Genomic DNA, 25,719 nt, shown 5'->3' with positions numbered 1-25,719 from the left:
TCCAATGTGCTCCCTTTTTTACGGACACGAACAACTGGAGCAAAGGTAGATGATGGCCAAAAAAAGAAAATGCTTGAATGGATCTCAAGTGGTCCTACAAGTGCCCTCTCTGCCACCTCAACTACCGCATCCAAAATAAACCAGTCCTCTGAGTTGTCATCCCAATCACACTTGCTTTTTCCCAGCTCTCAAGTCTCCATCCGCCCTGCACAGTATGGTGGAACAGAGATGGCTGAGTCTGCAGAGCTGTTCAGTCACACTATAGCCTGGGAATCAGAGGTCTGCTCCCAAGCTACAGTGAGTAAAGACCAGGAAATGGTCTGTAGTGATGCCCAGAAACTTTGTGGCTCAGATTCAGGCCGTGATGACCAAGTTCATGAGCATAATGTTGACCCTTATTCACAAACTGAAACACCTGTTGTAATAGACAATGAGGAACATACTGATGATGATGAGATGCAGATACCACATTGGGATGACAACTTAAATATTCGTTCAGGGCAGGAAGAGGCTCGGTCTGAGGGGGAGGGGAGTGCAAACACAACGCTTGATGAGGAACTTCTAGATCCCATCTACTGTCAACCCACAGTCAGGCACTCGAGGAGGTCAACAGAGGCGGTGGAGGAGGATGCTACTGACGACGAAGTTACCTTGCACCTTCCTGGACAGAGGAGGAGTACTGGTAGCACGTCTACAACTGCATCCTCAGCCATCACTCTGCCTCTGAGCACTAGTCGGGGTGGCTCAGCAGGTTGCATGCCCTCTAAGCCTTGCCTAGCCTGGTCCTTTTTTGACATAGCAAAAGATCGCCCAAATCATGTGATATGTAAAATTTGTCGTGATTCTGTTAGTAGAGGGCAAAACCTCAGCAGTTTGACAACTTCTTCCATGAATCGTCACATGAATAAATATCATATGTCCCAGTGGGAAGCTCACTGTGCTGCAATGCAGCCTAGCGGAGAGGACCATTCACCGCCTGCCTCTTCCAGTGCATCCGCGCGCTCTTCCTCTTCTAGGACTGTGGGGACAGCTGTCACACCTGGTTTTCCATGCACAACCTCTACCAGTGTAACCGCAACAGGCAGTTTGCTTGGTAGGTCGTCAGTTGGTTTGGAAGGGGAAACAAGTGCGTGTGTACAGCTCTCTCAGACATCGATAGCATCAACGTTGGATGAAGGCAACATCATGTCTACGCCTGCACTTTCCTCACAAACCTGCATTTTTTCAGGGACACCTTACTCACCACCATCTACACACAGCAGCCCGATCTCTGTCCCTCAGATGTGGACAAATAAAAGGCTATTTCCTTCGACCCATGACAAAGCTAAGAGGTTGACTTTATCCCTCTGTAAGCTCTTGGCTACCGAAAGGCTGCCTTTCTGCCTGGTGGACACACAGGATTTTACAGACCTTATGTCTGTCGCTGTGCCCCAGTACCAGATGCCCAGTCACCACTACTCTAAGAAAGGTGTGCCTGCGCTACACCAGCATATTGCACACAACATCACCACTTCCTTGAGAAACTCTGTGTGTGAACGGGTGCATTTCACCACCGATACTTGGACCAGTAAGCATGGACAGGCACGTTACATGTCGCTGACTGGGCACTGGGTAACTATGGTGATAGATGGTGAAGGGTCTGCTGCACAAGTCTTGCCGTCCCCACGACTTGTGTGTTAATCCTCTGTCTGTCCAAGTTCCTCCACTGCTTCTGCCTCCTCCACCTCGTCTGGGTCCTCCACCTCTGCCCCAAGCCTGCCTGGTCAGGCCACCAGCGTTCTCACTGCGCAGAAGGAATCACACATCCCTCATTACTATGCTGGCAGAAGAGCGCAACGGCATCAGGCGATCTTTAGCTTGAAATGTCTTGAAAATAAGAGTCCCACAGCGGCTGAGTTGTAGGCAGCTCTGGAGACTGAGTTTGGTAAATGGTTGTCTCCACTCAACCTGCAGCCTGGTAAGTCCGTGTGTGACAATGCTGCAAACCTGGGTGCGGCCCTTCGCCTGGGCAAGGTGACACACGTGCCTTGTATGGCTCACATGTTGAACCTTGTTGTCCAGCAATTTTTAACACACTATCCCGGCCTAGATGGCCTTCTGAACAGGGCACGAAAACTGTCTGCTCACTTCCGCCGTTCAACCACCGCAGCTGAGCGACTTGCATCGCTCCAGAAGTCTTTCGGCCTGCCGGTTCATCGCCTGAAATGCGATGTGCCGACACGCTGGAATTCGACTCTCCACATGTTACAGCGACTGTGGCAGCACCGTCGATGCCTGGTGCAATACATCATGACGCATAGCCTGGGCCAACGAGATGCAGAGGTGGGGAAGATCACCCTGATGGAGTGGTCTCAGATCAAGGACCTATGCACCCTTCTGCACAGTTTCGACATGGCGACGAATATGTTTATCGCTGACAATGCCATTATCAGCATGACAATTTTAGTCATTTACTTGCTGGAGCACATGCTAAACACTATTCGGAGTCAGGGGGTGGGATAACAGGAAGGGGAGGAACTACAGGAGGATTCAATTGCGCAAGAGACAACAACATCACCAAGGTCCAGACGTTCATCTTCACCAAGGCGGCAGGCATGGGACCATGGGGGACAGGGATCAACAAGGGCGCATGGTAGCAGGCGAAATGTTGAGGAAGGTGCAGGAGAACATGAAGAAATGGAGGACGAACTGTCCATGGACATGGAAGACTCAGCGGATGAGGGAGACCTTGGTCAAATTTCAGTTGAAAGAGGTTGGTGGAGATGTCAGAGGAAGAAAGAACAGTTAGCACCTCTATGCCACAAACACAGCATGGACTTGGTCCGCATGGCTGCGCAAGACACATGAGCGCCTTCTTGCTGCACTACCTCCAACATGACCCTCGTATTGTCAAAATTAGAAGTGATGATGACTACTGGCTTGCCACATTATTAGATCCCCGGTACAAGTCCAAATTTTGTGACATAATTCCAGCCATAGAAAGGGACGCACGTATGCAGGAGTATCAGCAAAAGCTGTTACTCGATCTTAACTCGGCTTTTCCACCAAACAACCATGGTGCAGGGAGTGAATCTCCCAGTTGTAACTTGACAAACATGGGACGGTCTCGCCATCTTCAACAGTCTACCCGTACCAGCAGCACCGTATCTGGTGCTGGTAACAGCAATTTTATTGAATCTTTTCATAATTTTTTTAGACCATCCTTTGCAAGGCCACCAGAGACAACAAGTCTGACACATAGTCAACGGCTGGAGAGGAGGATGTTACAGGAGTATCTCCAAATGAACATCGATGCCATGACTTTGCAAATGGAGCCTTGCTCATTTTGGGCTTCAAATCGTGAAAAATGGCCAGAGCTCTCCACTTACGCCTTGGAGATTTTGTCGTGTCCAGCTGCCAGCGTTGTCTCTGAATGTGTCTTCAGTGCTGCTGGGTGTGTGCTGACAGATAAGCGCACGCGTCTGTCCAGTGACAATGTGGACAGACTAACGTTCATCAAAATGAGCACGTCATGGATCCACAAGGAATTTACTACCCCTGTGTCATCCTGGGGAGAGTAAATACTTGTGGATTTGGAATGTGCTTGATGGAAATCAAAACATCCTGTTTGCAACTAGGGCACAAGTGCTGCCACTGATGGGGTGGCTGTGTGGCCCAATTTTTGGAAAAAAAGGAGACTCCGCTTGGAGTAACCCTTGCTTGCTGTGTTTTTTAAAAGGAGCCAAGATGAACAAGTCATTGTTCAGCAAAGACTTTGCTACCTACCCTGGTGTCATCCTGGGGATGGTTAAGTATGGCGTATTTTTGAATGTTCTTGATGCAAATCTACCTGTGAAGTGTACAACTGGGGCACAAGTGCTGCCACTGAAGGGGTGGGTGTCTGTGTGGCCCAATTTTTGGAAAAAAGGGAGACTCCACTTGAAGTCACCTTGCGGTGTTTTACATGATTTTAGAAGGGCATGCCATGCCTATATCTGTGTCTCATCCTCTTTTCCTTGTAATGCTGTTTTGTTTAAGCATGAGAATTTGTTCTTGTCACTTTCCCATGTGTTTGTGTTGTGTTGTGAGTTGTTTGTCACCTTTTGGACACCTTTGAGGATGTTTTCTAGGTGTTTTTATGTGTTTGTGATTGCCTCCCATTGCTTCCTATGCGGTTCGAGCGGTTCGCCGAACCAGTTCGCTGAACCGAACTCGAACGAGACCTCCGTTCGGCGAACCGAACTCGAGCCGAACCACGACCGGTTTCGCTCATCTCTACTTACAAGATTTCTTGACTCTGAGATTCCAAATGATTAATGGCATCTAGATCTCCAAGAGTTTTGGTCTATTTTGTTCTGGTGATGATAAATAGTAGATATCTGCTTGTTAACATATACAGTAGGGAAAATAAGTATTTGATACACTGACGATTTGGTAAGTTTTCCCACCTACAAATAATGTTTCAAATAATCCTGGATATGTGCTGGCGTGAACAGGAGAACTTTTCATGACTGCAGGATTTTAATCCATGACGGCGTAGGGTGTTACTAACGGTAATCTTTGAGACTGTGGTCCCAGTTCTTTTCAGGTCATTGACCAGTTCCTCACATGCAGTTGTGTGCTGATTCCTGACCTTTCTCAGCATCATCCTTACCTCTCAAGGCAAGATCTTGTATGGAGCCTCAGACCGAGTAAGATTGACAGTCATCTTGTGTTTCTTCCATATTCTAATTATTGAACCAACAGTTGTTGCCTTCTCACCAAGCTGCTTGCCTATTGTCCTGTAGAGCATCCCAGCCTTGTGCATGTGTAAAATTTTGTCCTTGTTGTCTTTAGACATTTCTTTGGTCTTGGCCATGGTGGAGAGATTGGAGAGTGATTGATTGTGTGGACAGGTGTCTTTTATACAGGTAATGAGTTCAAACAGGTGCAGTTAATGTAGGTAATGAGTGCAGAGTAGGAGAGTTTCTTAAAGAAAAAAATAACAGGTCTGTGAGAGTCAGAATTGTTGCTGATGAGTAGGTGATCGAATACATATTTCATGCAATAAAATGCAAGTTAATTATTTAAAAATCAAACAATGTTTTTTTAATTATGCCTCTCAAAGTTGAAGTCTACCTATGACAAAAATGACAGACCTCTCCATTTTTTACAAGCAGGAAAACTTGCAAAATCATCAGTATATCAAATACTTATTTTCCTCACTGTAAAAAAGTGACATGAATGAGCTCTGCTTTACTTTGGTCAAACTTTTACCCAAAATATAAAGTTTAATCTTTTAAAAGTAGGTTATATATGCAAGCCACAAGCACTTGCCCTGAATACTGGAAAAATGAAGCAGCATGACGAAAAAACACAGATACCAGTTAACCTCACCTCACATGCATTTATCATTTATGTCTCAGGTCATGTAATGTTGATTTGCAAATACGACCTACACAGTAGGTATACCACAGTTTTTCCAAGGGTTGGTTATTTTTCTTTATAGTTTTATACCCTAATAATTTCCTTTGGGGTATGTTTTACATGTTCTGTTATTTTTCCCAAAACAGGGTAACCAATTCCCCTTTTCATAGTTACTGTTCTTTATACCACTGTTGTACTTTCATCTTGTTTTGTAATCATGTTTGTTGATACATTTTAATGGTTTATCAATAAAGATCAATTTTATATTATAAAATCATTGCTGGGAGTGCACTCAAAATGATAGGTAAATGACCAATATTAATTGGGATCCTGCAGGTCTTTTTAAGTGTAATTTATTTTTTAATTAATTTAAAATAAAAATTTGACTCAAGCCTGCTTTACATGTTACGATTCTGCATACGATATCGTATGCGATCGTAACCGCCCCCATCGTATGTGCGGCACGTTCAATTTGTTGAACGTGCCGCACAAACGATTAACCCCCATCACACATACTTACCTGTCCATACGACCTCAATGTGGGCGGCGAACGTCCACTTCCTGGAGTGGGAGGGACGTTCGGCGTCACATCAACGTCACGCGGCAGCCAACCAATAGAAGCGGAGGGGCGGAGATGAGCGGGACGTAAAAATCCCACCCACCTCCTTCCTTCCGCATTGCCGGCCGGGAGCCGCAGGACGCAGGTAAGCGCATGTTCATCGTTCCCGGGGTGTCACACACTGTGATGTGTGGTACCCCGGGTACGATGAACAACCTGACGTTCAATTCATGAGGAATGAAAGACGTGCGTGCGATGAACATTTTACCGTTCATTCGCAATCGCACGTAGCTGTTACACACTACAATGTACCTTACGATGCCGGATGTGCGTCACTTACGACGTGACCCCGCCGACACATCATAAGATATATCGTAGTGTGTAAAGCGGGCTTTAAAGAAAACCTGTGAACAAGATTTTGTAATGTACGATAAAGACATGGTTGTAATGGCACTGTAATACTGATTGAATTAATATCTTTGATGAAGAAATCTGCTCTGTTCTTCTTCAATCACTATTTGAAGTTTTCTGCTAATTAGATTTTGGTGCACTGAGACTACACTGTACACTGGGTCTTCTCCCTGTCTATGATTCACACAAACTGGTTTTGTCACACAAACTAGTTACTAAATAACATTTCCCCCTTGTCTACTTAGAACTGGTTCAAAGTTCATCAGCAATTTCTAATTTTTCCAATAAAATTTACAAACTTTTAGGGACTACATCACATTTTAAGTGATTTTGAGAGGCCTAGGTGACAGAAAATACCCAAAATTGACACTATTCTAAAAAATGCACACCTTACACTGCTCAAACCACATCCAAGAAGTTTATTAACCCTTTAGGTGCTTCACAGGAGCCAAAGCAATGTGGAAAGGTGGAAAGAAAAAATGAAAATGTTACTTTTTTTACACAAAAATATTAATTTAGCCATACAATTTTATATTTCCACAAGGGTATCAGGAAAAAATACACTATAAAATTTATTGTGTAATTTGTCCTGAGTGCGCAGATATCTCATATGTGGTGGAAATCAATTGTTTGGGTGCACGGCAGAGCTTGGAAGGGAAGGAGCGCCATTTAAATTTGTGAAATCAAAATTAGCTGGAGTCAGAGGATTCCATGTCATGTTTGGAGACCCCATGAGGTGCCTAAACAGTAGAACTCCCCCACAAATGACCTCAGTTTGGAATCTTGACCCCTCAAGGAATATATCTAGATGTTTGGTGAGCAGCTTGAATCACCGGGGGCATCACAGACATTTATAACGTTGAACCGTGAAAATATAAAAATTAATTTATACCACAAAGTTGTTACCTCAACCAGGTAGCTTTTTTCATAAGGGTAACAGGAAAAAATTCAGCATAAAATTTATTGTGCAATTTCTCCTGAGTACGCAGATACTTCATATGTGGTGGATATCAATTGTTCGGGCGCACGGCAGGGCTCATGTTTGAAAAAAAAATTAGCTGGAGTCATTAGCGGACAACATGTCATGTTTTGAGACCCCATGAAGTGCCTAAACAGTAGAGCTCCCCCACAAGTGACCACATTTTGGAAACTAGACCCTTCAAGGAATTTATCTAGATGTTTGGAAAGCACCTTGAACCCCTGGGGGCTTCACAGACGTTTATCATGTTGAGCCATGAAAATAAAAAAAAAAAAAATTTTACCACAAAAGCTTTTTTTACAAGGGTATCAGGAAAAAAAATGCACAATTTTATAATGCAATTTCTCCTAAGTATGTAGATACCACATATGTGGTGGAAATCAACTGTCTGGGCGCACGGCAGAGCTCTGAAGAGACGGAGCGCCATTTGCCTAAAAAATTGACTGGAATCATTAGTGGACACCATGTCGTGTTTGGAAAGCCCCTGATGTGCCTAAACTGTGGAGGTAACCCATAAGTGACCCCATTTTGGAAACTAGACCCCTCAAGGAATTTAGGGTTTGTGAACACCTGGAATCCCGGAGGGCTTCACAGAATTTTATAAGGTTGAGCTGTGAAAATGAAAGGATACATTTTTAACCACAAAAATGTTGCATTAACCCCAAATTTTTTCAAATTCACTAGGGTATCAAGAAATAATGAAACATACAATTTGTTGTGCTATTTCTTCTAAGTAAGTCAGTACCCCATATGTGATTGAAAATTACTTTTGAGGCATTGTACAAAATGAAGAAGGGAAAATGTGCCATATTAGAGTGTAGATTTACTTGGAATAGTTTGCGGTGGCAATTCACAATGGTAGAGCCTCTTAGGTGCCAGAAGAACAGCAGAAACTCCCCACAAGTGACCCCATTTTACAAACTACACCCCTCAATGAATTCATCCTGAGAATAAGTGAACATATTGACACTACAAGTGTGTCACAAAGTTATATACTATTGGGCGGTGAACAAAAAATAATTACATTTTTAGCACTAAAATGTTGTTTTAACCCCATATTTCCAATTTCCACAAGGGAAATAGGTAAAAAAGGCCCCATAACTTGTTACTTAATTTCTCCTGAACATAGCAATACCCTACATGTGACTGTACCGTACCACAGAGCTCGGCAGGGAAGGAGCGCCATTTGAATTTTGGAGCACAGATTTTCCTAGAATAGTTTGCAGACTACATTTTCAGTACCCTTAAGTACCAGAACAGAAAAAATCTCCCTCAAGTGACCACATTTTGGAAATTACACCCCTCTATGAATTAATCTATGGGTGCAGTGACAATTTAGTCTCTGGAAAACACCCATGATGTTGACATAATGTTGCCGAAATAACAATTGCAAATAAGCCCTTGTTGTGACCAATACATTGTACTGCCAGTACATTGTGCCCAGCTTGTGCTTCTGTAAACCTGCACCCTGTACATTTAAGTGGGATCTACTCACTACAACAATGCCAAACATGTGGATGCTAACTATGGTTTAGGCACATTGTGGGACTCAGAAGAGAGGGGGCATTTGGATTTGGGAGCGCAGATTTTGGTAGTTTTCATCTTTGGAGGGGGGAGCCATCGTGTTTTTCAAGAGCTTTTGTGCTACAAGTAATGTAGAAGCCCCCTATATTTTCGTTACCCAGTGTTAGACTTGAATTGGCACTTTTGTTTTTGTGGGTTGAGTTGAATGCTATTTGGTGACGGTTTGGGGTACAGAATATTTTGGATCAGTTCAAGTTTATCTTGTGTTCTATGCTGACCACTTACATCAGGGTTTCCATCTACATCTCCGAAATATGTGATTCAGGCGAAACCTGCAACAAATCCACTCACTAATGAGACAGGAGAGTTACTCCGGACTCAATTTGTCCTCTGTTTAGCGGTGTCCGTCTTTTCAAAGGTGAACAAAACTTTTGATGATCGCCCTTTTTGTGCTTGCCTAAAAAGAAGTGTAAAAATATAGACACCACCGAACCACAGGCCAGACATGAGGTCAAAATGTTTCCTTTGTTACAGTGAATTTCCCATTGGGAATTTTGTCTGAATCATGTTTTTGAGAGATTTAAGGTACACGTTCACGATCCGCACACACTGTGTCCTAAACGCAGAGTGTTTCTGCATAGACGCAAGTGTTCTATGCAGGAGACCACAGCTGCCTTTGCCTACGATCACGGTTTGGGGCACTGTGGCTTTTTGTTCTGTTTTCCCAGCTGAGGAAACTCATGTCTCTGTAGCATAAATTGACAAGCTGCATCTAAGGAAGCCACGCTGCATATCAATTTATGCTGCAAAGAAAAGAAGCACAGTGGGCATGGGATTTCTATAAGTCCATTCACAATGCTTGTACTGTACAATGCAATGTTTTGAATACAGCTAAAATATGCTGTGTCCAAAACGCTGCTATTCCTGATTGAAGTCACGAAGCCTTACACGTAATCCCAGTGCAAGAGCTCAGCGTAAAACGCAGGATAAATATGAGCAGCGTCGTACCGCGATCTTTTCGAGACAGAATTAATAACTCAATAGCAGTTGAAGGATTAGCTTTATTTATTTATTTATTTTTTATGTCGTTCCCCTTGCAGTATAAATGATTTATTCCTCCAGTCAGTAGGATTACAGCAATATTAGATAAATTTTGTTTTTCAGGTTCGACAACTATCACACTAAAAACGCTTTTTTACAAAATAAAGGTTTTTTGTATCACTGAATTTTGAAGGCTATAGTTTTTTTTCTGCTGACAGAGTCATGTTAAAGCTTTGTTTTGCGGGATGAGTTTGAGATTTTTTGGTACTATTTTTGGTCATGTAATTTTTGATCACTTTCTGTTCCACTTTTTGTGAGGCAGAATCAAGAAGAAACAGCAACTCAGAAATAGAGTTTGTTTGTTTTTTTAACTCCTTTAACTGTGTTGTAAAAGTGATATGACTATGACAGCTTTATTGTTCAGGTCAGTACGATTATAGCGATACCACATTTAGAAAACATTTTTCGCATTGTTGCATTCTGTGAGCTATCTTTTTTAATTTTTTGATAATGTAGCTGTATGGTAGCTTGTTTTTTGCAGGACAAAATGACGTTTCAGCTGGACCATGCTTACTTATATATGACTTTTTGATTGTATTTTATTCCACTTTTTTGTCATTTGGTCAGCAGTATGTTGAAAAACATAGTTTTTGCTATTTTTTTTATTTATTTATTTTTAGCAAGTTCACTGAAGGAGGTAACTAGTGCAACAGTTTTGTAGATCGGGTTGTTACAGATGTGGCAATACCAAATATGTATACTTTTTTTGTTTATTTTTTTTACACAACTATAACTATTTATAGTAATTTTTTTTTATTTTTTGTTCTTTATTTTCTGGGGTTTTTTTTAATAATTTATCTTTTTAAACTTTTTTTTACTTTTTCACTTAAATCCCTATATGGGATGGGACATCACCCCACAGTACTCTGATCGCAGCTGCAATGTTCTGCAGTGCTCGATCACTGTAGGTCATCGGAGTTGTCAAAGCTGCATTGAGAAAGCCTGGGGGATCATGCTGCAGACATGATCACACAGGCTCTTTGTAGGCTCTCCGTAGGTAGGTGACCCAGAAGTTGTCATGACGACCTTTGATCACCATGACAAAGATCGGGCCCTTGCGATTACATCATGGGGTTCATGATCAGAGGGGAGAGGAAGCGTGATCCGTCTCCGAATCCCTTAAGTGTCACGATCGATGTTGATAACAGCAATTAGGGCGTTAAACAGGCAGGGATGGCATAGGCACCGTCCCGGCTGCAAGGGCAAGGGCTCAGCTGTTAGGTAAGAAGAGTTCTAAGCCGTGATCATGGGTGCACAGCCCCTTATGCCCCCACGATTGCTAGGATGTACCTGTACAGCCTTGGTTGTTAAGTCACATAAAAATAGGATGTACCGGTATGTCCTTGGTTGGAAAGGTGTAAAAAAAACATTTTGGTTTTCCTATACCTTGAACTTCTCTTCCAAAGTACATTATTATAGCAGCAGAAAATTTGTGTCAGATGTAAAATATAATATATCTATCAAATAAATGTGACTATTATTTTATAATAATATAAAACTTACCCTTAATTTCTTTTGATAGTATACATAGATGAGTGTCTTCTCCATCTACCGCCATCTATATAAAAATAGAAATTTGATAATGTAACTTTAAAGCTGCTGTAAAAGGGGAGTTAATAAATCTATAAAATGTTAAAATAAAAACAAGTATCAAAAATAAAATCAATCTTAAAATTAATTGACCATGCACAGACTGCAGAAATAAGTGCAGTTTGAATCAAGAACAGTAGGGTTAGGCCACGTTCACGGGTGGAGTATTTGATCAGTATTTTACATCAGTATTTATAAGCCAAAAACAGAAGCGGAACAATCCGAGGAAAAGTATAATAGAAATGTGCACCCCTTCTGCATTTTTTTATCCACTTCTCGTTTTGGCTTATAAATACTGATATAAAATAATGACTGAATGCTGAATGTGTGAATGTGGCCTAAGAGGTTTTTTCTGCCATGATGCCTTTCTTTCCTCTATCTCCTCTATGATTAAAAGTATTTAGATTAAAAGTATATAACCTTGATTGTCTTTTCTTACACATATGTCATATAACATAAAGCTGCGGAAGGCAACGCACTATAATGTTTCAGACATATTCACATAGTAAGGCGTGCTGGAAAAACTCTGCTTTTTGCTAGATTGAGGTAATAGAGTACACTGCCTCTACAGTGCTGTTTTGGACTGCTACGCAAAGTTGCATGGTGCAGCACTGTATTTGATTTAGAACTGTTACTTTGAGACAACTTCTTTCATTGAAAGACATCTGGTGCATACTAAACTCACGAGGTAAAAACTTCAAATATTTCTCCCCTGCCCACAATTTATACAGGCCAGTAGATTTCTTCTTTTTGAGTCACTGTGCCCTCTTGTGGCAACCATCTGCTACAATTGGAGGCATACTGTGGTCAGACCATGCTCCAATGTTCCTCTCCTTATCTTCCTTCTCTCATTCAATGCCCTTGGGCATTTAGATTGAAGATAATTTATCCATTATCTTAAAGATAATAGATCTGAAAGAATCGATTGATTCCTTCCTTCAAGTTCCTACGATAGATCAAACCTCAGTTCTTTTACAATGGGAACTCTTCAGTGTCTAAAGTGTGTCTATCCTAAAGTGTGAGGCATGGTTAAGCATGGTTCTAGACTTAAAAAAAGAGAGAGCTCTAGGAATTTGATAATTTGTTGCATCAGGTTCAAGTAATTGAGATCTTTTATAAGCAAACACTTCCCAACTACTCTTGGAGACTTATCTAAAAAGACAAAGGAACTCAGAGCGTTATGAGATCAGAAATAGCTCAGACGTAGGGAAAAGTTTAAACTCTTTTATAAAGCATGGTACAAATGTGGGTGGACTTTTTCAAGACTCCTTCATCCTTGCTCTGCTGCGACATATATCCCATGCATCAAAAGACATGATATTAGGGTGGCTCCTAAAGCAAACAAAATTAGTGACACCTTCCATTCATAATATGAGAAGCTGTATAATATAAAAGGTCAATATTCAGACCTGTCCCCATTGGATTTCACTAATCGGATTGGGAAATATATCAATGAAACCTTTTTACCTTGGTTGGTTACAACTAATTATTGACCTATATACTTGTTGAATGTCGACATTAAATTATTCTCAAAAATATTAGCAAACAGTCTAGCTCCTTTGCTGTCTTCCCTCATCAATACAGATCAGGTAGGATTTATTAAAGGTCAAGAAGCAAGAAACAGTAAAATTAAGATGATGTTGATCACTTCTAAAGCTAAATCCAATTCTACACCCCTTGGTCTTTTTTCTGTTGATGCAGAAAAGGCCTTTGACAAGGTTTATGAAGAAGGCATTAAGTCAAATAAGCATTGGTACACAGCTTCTGCAAATTATCTATTGTCTATATACTAGTCCTACAGCACGTGTTAGGGGTAATGGAATGTTTTCTTATCCTTTTGTGATCCAAAATAGAACCAGACAGGGGTGACCACTTTCTCCCCATCTTTATGTCATAGAGAGTGAACACTTGGCCAGTACCATAAGAAATAATGTTAATATAAACAGAACTGAAAAAGGTTCTGTAATTTACAAAGCAGCACGGTACAGATAATCTTATTTTATATTCCTCTCAACTTTACTCCAAGTCCAACAAAACCAAGCCGTCATACAACTCTATAAATAAAGAAATAAAAAAGTTAAGGCTCTAAAGGCCGCTTTACATGCTACGACATCGCTAAAACAATCTCATTGGGGTCACGGAATTTGCGATGTCGTTGCGTGTGACACCTATGAGCGATTTTAAATCATTCCAAAAACGTTCAAAATTGCTAATCGGTGACATGAGGGTCCATTCCCAATTATCGTTGCAGCTGCAGGTACGATGTTGTTCATCATTCCTGCGGCAGCACTCATTGCTATGTGTGACATCGCAGGAATGAGGAACCTCACCTTACCTGCGGCCGCCGGCAATGAGGAAGGAAGGAGGTGGGCGGGATGTTCGTCCCGCACATCTCCGCCCCTCTAATTTGATTGGGCGGCCGACTGGTGACGTCGCTGTGACGCCGAACGAACCGCCCCCTTAGAAAGGAGGCAGTTCGGCGGTCACAGCAATATCGCCATGCAGGTAAGTATGTGTGACAGGTCCGCACGATGTTGTGCGCCATGGGCAGCAATTTGCCCGTTACACACAACCGATGGGGGCGGGTACGCGCGCTAGTGATCTCGCTAGCGAGATCGCAGCGTGTAAAACGGCCCTTAGACTATGTTGTCACACACAAATTTTGTTTATATAAGCTGGTTTGGTTTTTTTTTAGATAGCAGAACATTTGGTTTCAATACAATACACTTACCAGTAGAACATATTTATGTTAAATAAGCAAACCTCAAAAATTCCTTCTTTTGTTTTTACATTTTTCATTGAATGATATCAACCAAAGCTACATCTCCGTCTACGGAAAACAAACCGTCTGTGTCAACAGAAAGTCAACAAGTTATGGCTCTTGGAAAGTGAGGAGCAAAAGGGAAAAAAATAAATAAAAATAGTTTCATATCCAAGGAGTTAACTCATGGGATCTTATATGATTGATACAATAGAAACTATATCTAAATACTGCAGTTGTATATTTCTTATGTTGTTTTAAGATTTCTCTATCTATGTTTTCCATTTACAATGTTCATTTTATCAAATGATCCCTTTTTCCTGCATGTTCCATTTTCAGAATAACTAAATTTATTAGTATATTACACCTCTTCTTTCAGTATAAAATGGACAGATCAAATGTTTTACAAATAGTTTTCTTATATAGTATTATTATTACTACATACTGTATATATAATTAATTTAGTTATTTTTCTAAAGCTATTATACAATAATATGACCTTAATTCAGTGGAGTATCTACCAAAGCACAGGATAGCAGGTAATATACGGTAACAACATAATTTTTTTTTTTAATACTGTAGTTTTTCAGACATATCCAAACCATATGTAACATATTTACTCTCGCTGATCCATGTTTGTGGATTTGTTTACCGATGTAGGCTCTCCCACGCAATCCACATATGGTGAAGAAACTTCAATGATTTCCAGTAAAAATGTACCAATTTATTGAAGAATACACATTTTTAAAACAAACTGTGCAACGCGTTTCGGCTTTCAACAAAGCCTTTATCAAGTACATAAAAATGTAAAAAATGTAGAAAGACCAAGAGAGGTTTTCTTCTCCTTCAAATTTTCCCCTACTAATCCTACTAATGACAAAGGAATGAGGTTATCGAACGGGTATAAAATAATTAATTCAGCATAGGTAAAAATCAATCACTGTCATATAGTTTAAAACTTCTCTATTTTATATTATACAGTGAAACCTCGGATTACGAGTAACCTGGTGTGCGAGTAATTTGCAAGACGAGCAACGCTTCTTGCAAATTTGTAACTCGGTTTACGAGCAATGGTTTGCTGTGGGAGCAAATACTCACCTCACACACTTCCGTTTCCATACATTCACCGCTCTGGCTGTTTCTGCTGTCTTGCAGGCACATGGATCCATGTGCACAGTGTGTACAATCACACGACCGATCCGTTTTTGCGGTCCGCAAGAGGCGGTCCTTTTTTTTCATGGGTGCATCCGTGTGGCATCCGTTTCCGTTCCGTATATGGTCCGTATGTCATCCATGTGCCTTCCGTTTTTTTTTGCGTACTGCAAAAAAACTGAAGGAGGGAAAATACATAAATTTACCCAGGATCCATAGCTACATGAGGCGGTCACATGTGTACTCCAGTGCCATTTTTTACTGCTTTTCACAGCGTAGAGCGCTCTTGTAACTTTCTTGTGCTTGTACACTTCATATCAGTCTTTTCTGTCATTATAATGGCAAAAAGACACATGTCCCACTCTCCTGCATTTTGTAATTTTGCACCCTTTGGTGCCTTTCATGTGGCACTAAGGGGTGCTTAGCCTTGTATTTACCAAAAAAAAAAAATAAATTTAAAAAAAAATGACGTGGGGTTCCCCCTATTTTTGATAGCCAGCTAGGGTAAAGCAGACGTCTGCAGCCTGCAGACCACAGCTGGCAGCTTCACCTTGGCTGGTAATCCAAAACTGAGGGCACCCCACGCTGTTATTTTAAATTAAACAAATAATTAAAAAAAAAAAAAACATGTGGGGGTCCCCCCAAAATTGGATCACCAGCCAAGGTAAAGCGGACATCTGGGGTCTGATATTCTCAGACTAGGGAGGTCCATGGTTATTGGACTCTCCCCAGCCTAAAAATAGCAGGCCGCAGCCACCCCAGAAGTGTCGCATCCATTAGATGCGCCAATCCTGGTGCTTTGCCCCAGCTCATCCCGTTGCCCTGGTGCGGTGGTAAACGGGGTAATATATGGGGTTAATACCAGATGTGTAATGTCACCTGGCATCAAGCCCTGGGGTTCTTGATGTCAGGCGTCTATCAGGTACCCGACATCACCAACCCAGTCAGTAATAAAAAAAAAATAGATGACAAACACATTTTTATTTGAAAAAACACTCCCCAACACATTCCCTCTTTCACCATTTTATTAGAAAGAAAAACAAATCCAGGTCTGCTGTAATCCAAAGGGTTCCCATGACGATCCATACCATAGTCACTGTCCCAGTCAATGAAGAACAGAATGTTCCATATTGGCTGGAAGAGCAGTGACCTGAGCTAACATCAATAGGTCAGCCCAGGTCACTGCAGGGCATGACAAGTGCTGCTGTCAGGAGCGAGATACATTACCTGCGGTGATGATCTCCTGTACTGCTGACAGCAGACCTGTCACTGCCTTTAATGACCGCTGCCTTCACAGCCAAGTATCGCGGAAGCCTATGACTTCACTGCTAGTCACAGTCTCGGGTCGGCAGAGAGAAGAAATGTGAAGCGGCAGCCATGGAGGACAGTGACAGCACTGAGGTCAGGAGGACAGGACTTCATCACCGCAGGTAAACCGAGTGGGGCCATGTGTGCGGAGTGCTAGGTGGGTGGAGCCTAGCGGGGTAATGTGTGCGGAGTGCGAGGTGGGTGGCGCTAAGCGGGGTAATGTGTGCAGAGTGCGAGGTGGGTGGAGCTAAGCGGGGTAATGTGTGCGGAGTGCGAGGTGGGTGGAGCCAAGCGGGGCCATGTGTGCAGAGTGCAAGGTGGGTGGAGCCTAGCGGGGCCATGTGTGCGGGCGGCAGAGTGCGAAGTGGGTGGAGCCTAGCAGGGCCATGTGTGCGGGCGGCGGAGTGCAAGGTGGGTGGAGCCTAGTGGGGCCATGTGTGCGGGTGGCAGAGTGCGAAGTGGGCGGAGCCTAGCGGGGCCATGTGGCACTGAGGACGTCAGTGCAGGGGACTGCATTGCTGGGGACAGGTGAGTGTGAGAATGTGTGTGTATATGCCGCGTGCAGGAGGGGGTGGAGCCCAGCGGGGAAGTGTTGGCTCCCTGCCCACGTAACCAGGGTAAATATTGGGTTAACAAGTAAAGCGCTTTGCTTGGATACCCGATATTTATCTTGGTTACCAGCTCACGCAGGCTGTAGCTTTAAAAAGCCCTGCTTTTGGTGATCGAGCCGTTCTCGAACGTAACTTAAACTGTCGAGCTTTTAGCAAAAAGCTCGAATTCGAGTTCGATCTCGAGCACCCACAAAATCACTTGAACATGAAATTGGCGAACCTCGAAGATTGCTCATCTCTACATTCTACACAAGGACCTAGGACAAGCACTTATCTGCAGTCTATACAAGGATCTAGGACAACCACATATCTAGTGTCTACCCAATGATCTAGGACAAGCACTTATTTGCAGTCTATACAAGGATCTAGGACAAGCACTTATCTACAGTCTTTACTAGGATTTAGGAAAAGCACTTGTCTACAGTCTAACAAGGATCTAAAATAATTACTTATCTGCATTCTGCACAAGGATCTAGGACAAGAACATATCTACAGTCTACAAAAGGATCTAGGAAAACTACTTCTCTACTGTCTACACAAAGATCTAGGACAAGCATGATCAGGTAAAAGAGCAATGGATTAACTTCAATTAATCTGCAAAAAAAAGCACATTATCTACTGTTTATCTGAGGATCTAGGACAAATATTTATCTACAGTCTACCCAAGGATCTAGAACAAGCTTTTTTCTATGGTCTATATCAGCATTTAGGACAAGTACTTATCTATAGTCTACCCAAGGATCTAAAACAGCACGTATCTGCATTCTACATGAGGATCTAGGACAATGACTTATCTACTGTCTACCTAAGGATCTAGAACAAGCATGATCAGGTAAAAGAGCAATGGATTTATTTCAATTAATCTGCAAAAAAGCACTTTACTGTTTATCCAATGACCTAGGACAAGCATTTATTTATAGTCTGCCCAATGACCTAGGGCAAGCATTTATTTATAGTCTGCCCAAGGATCTAGGACAAGCACTTATCTACTTTTTACACAATGATCTAGGACAAGCACTTATCTACAATCTACCAAAGATCTAAGACAAACATGATTGAATAGAATAGCAATGGACTTACTATAACTAATCCACAAAAAAGCACATTATTTACTGTTTATCCAATGATCTAAGACAAGCATTTATCTACAGTCTACCCAAGGATCTAAGACAATCTCTTATCTACTGTCAGCCCAATGATCTAGGACAAGCATTTATCTACAGTCTACCCAAGGATTTAGGACAAGCATTTATCTACAGTCTACCCAAGGATCTAGGACAAGCATTTATCTACAGTCTACCCATGGATTTAGAACAATCACTTATCTACTGTTCCCAATGATCTAGGACAAGCATTTATCTACAGTCTACCCAAGGATCTAGGACAAGTATTTATCTACAGTCTACCCAAGGATCTAGGACAAGCATTTATCTACAGTCTACCCAATGATCTAGGACAAGCATTTATCTACAGTCTACCCAAGGATCTAGGACAAGTATTTATCTACAGTCTACCCAAGGATCTAGGACAAGCATTTATCTACAGTCTACCCAAGGATCTAGAACAAGCATTTATCTACAGTCTACCCAAGGATTTAGAACAATCTCTTATCTACTGTTCCCAATGATCTAGGACAAGCATTTATCTACAGTCTACCCAAGGATCTAGGACAAGCATTTATCTACAGTCTACCCAACGATCTAGGATAAGCATTTATCTACAGTCTACCCAAAGATCTAGGACAAGTATTTATCTACAGTCTACCCAAGGATCTAGGACAAGCATTTATCTGCAGTCTACCCAAGGATTTAGGACAAGCATTTATCTACAGTGTACACAAGGATCTAGAACAATCACTTATCTACTGTCCCCAATGATCTAGGACAAGCCCTTATCTACTTTCTAGATAATGATCTGGGACAAGCACTGATCTTATGTTTACCCAAGGCTCTAACACATCCAGTAGAAGAAGGAATGGACTTACTCCAATTAATCTACAAAAAGCATATTGTTAACACATCTAAATCCTTTTGTATAAATACATCAATTGCATTTGCAACAGTAAACCCAGAAAAATCTGTATTTTATGAATAGATTGTGTATGAGTATTTTATGAGTAGATAGTCGATTTTTTTCTATTTTCCTATGTTTTTTTGAGTATATAATGAAATTTTCTCTTCCACTAGAGTGACAATTTTGTAGTCTTATCTAAATGCAGTAGTCAAAGGTTTCGCTATCCATGCAAATATATTTTACATTTATATACTTATTCTGTATCATGTTTCTAAATCATTATACTTGTTATTTACCTTATAAATAGAATAGTACAGCATTGTTGTAGAACATAGGATTACTATTTTGCATCGCAGCAAAATAACAAACAACAGACAATGTGGCATAATTGTAAAAAAAGCCTTTTGTTTTTATTTAATGCCGTGTATTATAGAGTTGTAAGCAGACTGAAGATGTACAACTGAGTGTCCTCTTTGTGGAAGCAATTGTAATGTGAAACATGATCTATTCTGTGCTGCTGAGTTGTGATTGAAGGCACTGACCTGCCATAGACTTATAATAGGGGAGCAGGTGTGGCAATGATGGACTTTAATTTCCTTTAATAAACCTTTTATGTGCCACACTTTTACTGCCATTCTACGCTCTCCAAGGTCCTGCACATAATAGGTTCATTACTTTTGATTACTATAGTCTATTGAGATAAACAACTCCAGAATGCTGTATATATTATGCGCAGATATACTATTTATCTATTGTGTTTTTTATGGCAAGCAACTCCGCAGACAAAATTAAAAGCAGTCTGTGCTTCAGTTCTGAAAAGAATTACTACTTGTTCAGACCCAAGTAAATGCCAAGAAATGATTTTATTGAAATATGGCCCTGTTTCATTGTTCTTTCAGGCATCCATTATGGACACACAATATACATAATTGTTCGGCATTTCACGTAGTTTGTTCATTTATGCACTTATTTTTTTGCAAATGACTTACATTTAGGGACACATACAAAACCTCTGCCATAAACCATCTGAAACGCTATGGAACTCATTTCAATCATGTTTCTTTCACTATATAATTTTCAAATGAATATTCCACCATTATTCTTTTTCAACCAGTTTTTTTAAGTTATTGATGAAAGTAACACTGAATATAACATTCTAGAATAGAAGTGTTTTTTGTTCTAGTTATACAATATTTGCTATTAGATGATCGTCTGCACTTGGCCTTTTTGCTACAAACACGAAGCTATTTAAATGTAACATTCCCATATTAATGTCTTAATGGAGGTATTCTATGCCAGCTATTAAGGACAACCAGGCATATTGAAAGTCACCCTGAAATGTTTCACTGTCTGAGCTGCCTTCTGTTCAACTAGCTTTGGACAAGAAACAATAGTCAGATAAAAAAGGTTCACTGGTTTCTATGATTTACTGTACTACAAGGCCAAACACAGTCATTTGGGGCAATGTAGTGTGTGCAACCAATAGATAGCGGCAGCACAACAAACAGTGCCATAAAAGGATGTCAAATTTTTGCAATATTAAATGGATTCTGAACAAAATGTAGATATATTAAAGTAAAATGAACATATTTTAATTATGATGATTTGCATTTAAAAATACTCAATACCGATATTGCCAATTAAAACAATAACTGACCTGTTAAACATATAAGGTCACATCTTCTTTTGCACATAAATTTTTAAATAAATGTTTTTTTATATCACTCTTTATTATTTCTTATGGATTTAGATCTACCATCCATTTTTTGTCGGATTACAGATGCACTTTTCCTCCTTAAAATTTGAGAGGAAAATGAGGGATGCGTAGAGAGGGGTCACAGGAGGCAGGGAAGATGCTGCGGGCAGCTGGCACTGTGCTGCAGGCGCTGTGCTGAGAGTGGTGTGCTGCAGGCGCTGTGCTTTGGGTGATGCGCTGCGAGCTGTGTTGTGGGGCTGTGCTGTGGGGCTGTGAGGCAGGGGCCACCATTCTGAAAATGTTGGTGGTGGGGGCTTCTAATAATGGTGTCAGAAGTCAGTGCCTGCGCAGATGGACCTCTCAGCTCAATATTCCATCTGTGCATGTGCCACCTCTAGCCCATTGATCTCCTTGCAGCAGACTTAAGGAAAACAGTACTTGGAGAAGGGAAAATGGACCCAGTACCGATTCCAAATATGTTAAAAATAAAAGTTTTTCTTTATTAATGCATAGCTAAAAATTTATAAAGACCATGATGAAAAATGTAATACATAGCTCTTAACGCGTTTCGAACTCCATAAAATTAAAAGCAAAAAAGCTAGCCCTTAATCATAAGTGGTCTATGTCTGGTGATCGATGGTTTTAAGGAAAACAGTGCCCGGAGGGGGCGCATGCGCAGATGAGATCTCGGCTTATCATTGAGCCGAGAGCACCATCTGTGCACACGTTGACTCCGGGCGCCATTTCTTTGAAGCCTGCATTGTCAACAGTTTTTGGATGCTCCTCCTGCCTCACAATGCATGCAGCGAGCATCTGGTACACCCACTGCACCACTTGAAGTATTACCCTTCTCCACCACTACTGCACCGCTCCACTGGTAAGACACCACTGGCTTACAAAACAGACCGCATATTTTCTTTTTTTTTTTTCTCTCTATATTTGGGGTTTGTCTTATAATCCGGTGCATCTTATAAAATGAAAAGTACGGTATTTATTTGTTTATTGATTACATGGAATAATAACTTAATGAAATAACACAAAGAAGCCAAATAAAACCACTTAGGAAATGGTACAATATCTCATGAAATCCAAATACATACAGCTACAAAAACTCAATGTTTTTGACTCCATACTAGGAAGAAATTGCATAGACAGATCATTTTAAGTCCAGTGTAAAATCTCCTACAGGCAGAATTTAAAATCTTACAGAAGGTTTTCCAAGAAACAAGGGAGCTGTAAAGGAAGAAATCAACTCTATATCAATGCCCATGGATTAAGAATGGGATGTAAAAAAATTTCCTAAAAGTGTCATGTGTAAGTGGCTAATACGTCAATACTTTTGCTCATATAATATGAACTGTATATATATATATATATATATATATATATATATATATATATATATATATTTATATATATATATATATATATATATATATATATATATGCAATATATCACAAGAGTGAGTACAGATCTCAAATGTTTTGTAAATGTAAAGTAGTCAGTGTGCAGCTTGTATTACAGTGTACAGTTTGAGTGGCATCTAAAAAACTCAACACAGCCATTAGTGTCTAAACTGCTGCAACAAAAGTGAGCACCCCCTATGGAGACATGAGGGTCAGTGGATGCTCTCGTCCGCTGGCCTGGCTGTCTTTATGAAAACTGCACAGACCAGGGCTCATCCCACTAAAGCTTGCTCTCCTTCCCTGTGGGCAAAACACAACTCAGACAACACAAGGTGAGTAAGTCACACATTTGGAAGAATTTATTGGTTCACCAACAGGCAAAAACATACAGTAGAATCCCAGCAAGAACACAAAATGGTACAAGCAACAGTGTCTCACCCTTCTGCTGGCCCACCAGGGATTAGAGTCTTCATGACTTTGGGGTTTCCAGGGCCAATTATGCCAGTTTAGCAGTACCCCACTTTTGGCAGACACCCACTGAGAAGAAATAGAGGGAACTTTAGGAAGCAGTTCTGTGTTTCTTCAGTTAGAACCTAAGTTTCTGGGCTGACATCATGTAGAGTCCTTCTCTTGGTGCAGTTGTGTGATTGCCTAGCTGGAGTTGAAGTTCCTCAGCTGACATCAGTTAGAATCCTTTGTCTTGGTGCAGTTCTGTGATTCCCCAGCTGGGGGTAGGTAGAATAATTATAATCCTGATGACAGGAGTAAGGCCCTTTGATACCACTCAGTTTTCAGTTCAGGGTATTGGGTCTTCCAGGATTGGTGGAGCTGGCTGCTCCCTCATTTGTCACAAGTGACATTTGTCACTGCTTAATTTTCCTCTGAACTATGCAATCAGAGGGTCTCAGGCAATACACATTTACAGACACTAAGATGCTGATCAGAATGGGAAGAGACAATGGTTATGTTCTCTTTAACAAACAATAGGACTTATACGTCTAATTAAGAACAGTTCACTTTCATACAAGAGTCAGAATGCTGATTTGTCACACACGACTAAGTAAAAAGGGCCGAATTGTGCCCAAAGTGTTGATATTTTGTGTGGCCACCATTATTTTCAAGAACTGCCTTAACTCTCTTTGGCATTGAGTTCACTAGAGCATCACAGGAGCAACTGGAATCCTCTTCCATGACGACATCACGGAGCTGGTGGATGTTGGAGACCTTGTGATCCTCCATATTCCATTTGAGGATGCATCACAGATCTACACTGACTACTATATGTTTTATCAAAGTGTCATATCTTCAGTGTTGTCCCATGAAAAGATATAATAAATATTTACAAAAATATACTTAACACTTGTGATATTTGCAACACTTTTGTTTTTGTTCCCATTTTCGATGAGCTGAATTCAAAGATCTAAGACTTTTTCTATGTACACAAAAGGCTTTTTTTCCTCCGAAACATTTTTAACAAATTTGTCCAAATCTGTTAGTGAGCAGTGAGCACTTCTCTTTTGCTGAGAAAATTCAGCCATCACACAGGTGTGGCATATCAACATGTTGATTAGACAGCATGATTATTGCACAGGTGTGCCTTAAACTGGTCATAATGAAAGAACACTCTAAAATGTGTAGTTTTATCGCACAGCGCAATGTCATTCATACAATTCCATTTTAAATTTGACAGTTATTGCCATGATTTAAAACATTTGAGTGATCATAATGAAAAGTGTCTGGTGTTAATGAAGAAGACAATGATAAAACCATGTTCTCAGGTTGCTTATAAAATATATTTTTGCAATTAAACAAAAATGAAAATATTTCAAGCCAAATAAGAACAAAAACATCATTACAGTAATATTCACCTAGCCTGCGTAGATTTCAGTTAATACTAGAGCTAGGCAACAAGATTTGCAGGACCATGGTCCAGTGACCATGTCTGTAGTTTTTGGCCAGTGGAACAGAGTACTGTGAACCTTCTCCTTTTTTAAGAATTTCCAGCTCCTCATTTGACTAGTAGAGTTGGTGCAATATTAATCGTTCATCAATCCATAACAATGATATTACACAGGGCTTATTAGCCTTTTTACAACCAAGGATGTAACTGTACGTCCTTTGTTGACTATCTCCCGTTACGGTGGGCTCTGGCGGGGAGCCCGCAGTAATCTTTGCACATGTGTGCTGATTTGACTAGAAGACATGTGGGGCCAACAGGCGCAGGTGGATCCTCGATATACCCCCACCTGCTTGCCACTTAGATAGTGTTGTCAAAATGCAACAGCGTGATTTAAATGTCCGTGATCACGGGGAACCGATTATTGCCATGGTAGTGACGGGTCATGTGATGACCGCTGTGGCTATCATGAGTATTTCCAGTGAGAGCCGACAGAGCGGCAGCTCTCACAGGAACGCTGCATTTCTGTTGATCAGAGCTGTGCAGCTCTGATCAGCAGAAATAAACAAGCAGTCACACTGTGGATCCATAAAGTTCCCTAGGGGACTAGTAAAATAAATAAAAAATGGAACACAAAAAAAGTTTTTAAAATTATGAAAAAATGAAAAGAAACTTAAAGTTCAAATCCCCCCCATTCGCCCCATTGAAAGTAAAACAGTTAAAAAAATAAAAAATATACACATATTTGGTATCACCACTTTAAGAAATGCCCGATCTATCAACATATAAAATTAATTAATCTTATCTGTACACGAAGTGGTGAGATAAAAATTCCAAATGCCAAAATTACGTTTTTTGGTCGCCGCAATTTTGTTTTAAAAAATGCAATAACAGGCGATCAAACAGTAGCATCTATACAAAAATGGTATAATTAAAAATGTCAGCTCAAGACACAAAAAATAAGCCCGCACTGAGCCCCAGATCACGAAAAATGAGAATGCAAAAAAAACGCAATTCTTTTTTTGGACAAGTTTCAGATTTTTTTAACCCCTTATATAAAAGTAAAAGTATACATATTTAGTATTTACAAACTCAAACCATACTGAGGCATTATACTGACACATTCATTTTGCCAAATAGCAAACAAGATGAATTATATATCCTAAAACAATCATGCAATTGCACTTTTTTTGCAATGTCACAGCACTTGGATTTTTTTTTCCCATTTTCCAGTAGACTATATGGTAAAACTAATAGTTTATTTCAAAAGTACAACGCAAAAAATAAGTCCTCACATGGCAACATTGATGGAAAAATATAAAAGT

General features: G+C 40.6%; 1 protein-coding gene across 3 annotated transcripts in view; it reads right to left on the bottom strand.

Annotated features, from left to right (window-relative positions):
- The window catches only part of ST18 (ST18 C2H2C-type zinc finger transcription factor), a 479,266-nt gene that overhangs the window by 219,277 nt on the left and 234,270 nt on the right, over nucleotides 1-25,719 (bottom strand). For all 3 annotated transcript variants that reach the window (XM_075353275.1, XM_075353277.1, XM_075353278.1), the window contains one exon: nucleotides 11,463-11,517. In XM_075353275.1, the coding sequence (XP_075209390.1) occupies nucleotides 11,463-11,517 (55 nt within the window). The remainder of the gene's footprint in view (nucleotides 1-11,462; nucleotides 11,518-25,719) is intronic.

Source organism: Anomaloglossus baeobatrachus, chromosome 6, assembly GCF_048569485.1.
Source record: "Anomaloglossus baeobatrachus isolate aAnoBae1 chromosome 6, aAnoBae1.hap1, whole genome shotgun sequence".
NCBI lineage: Eukaryota > Metazoa > Chordata > Amphibia > Anura > Aromobatidae > Anomaloglossus > Anomaloglossus baeobatrachus.
The sequence above is the reverse complement of the archived record's forward strand: the minus strand, read 5'-3'. Positions and strand labels throughout refer to the sequence as shown.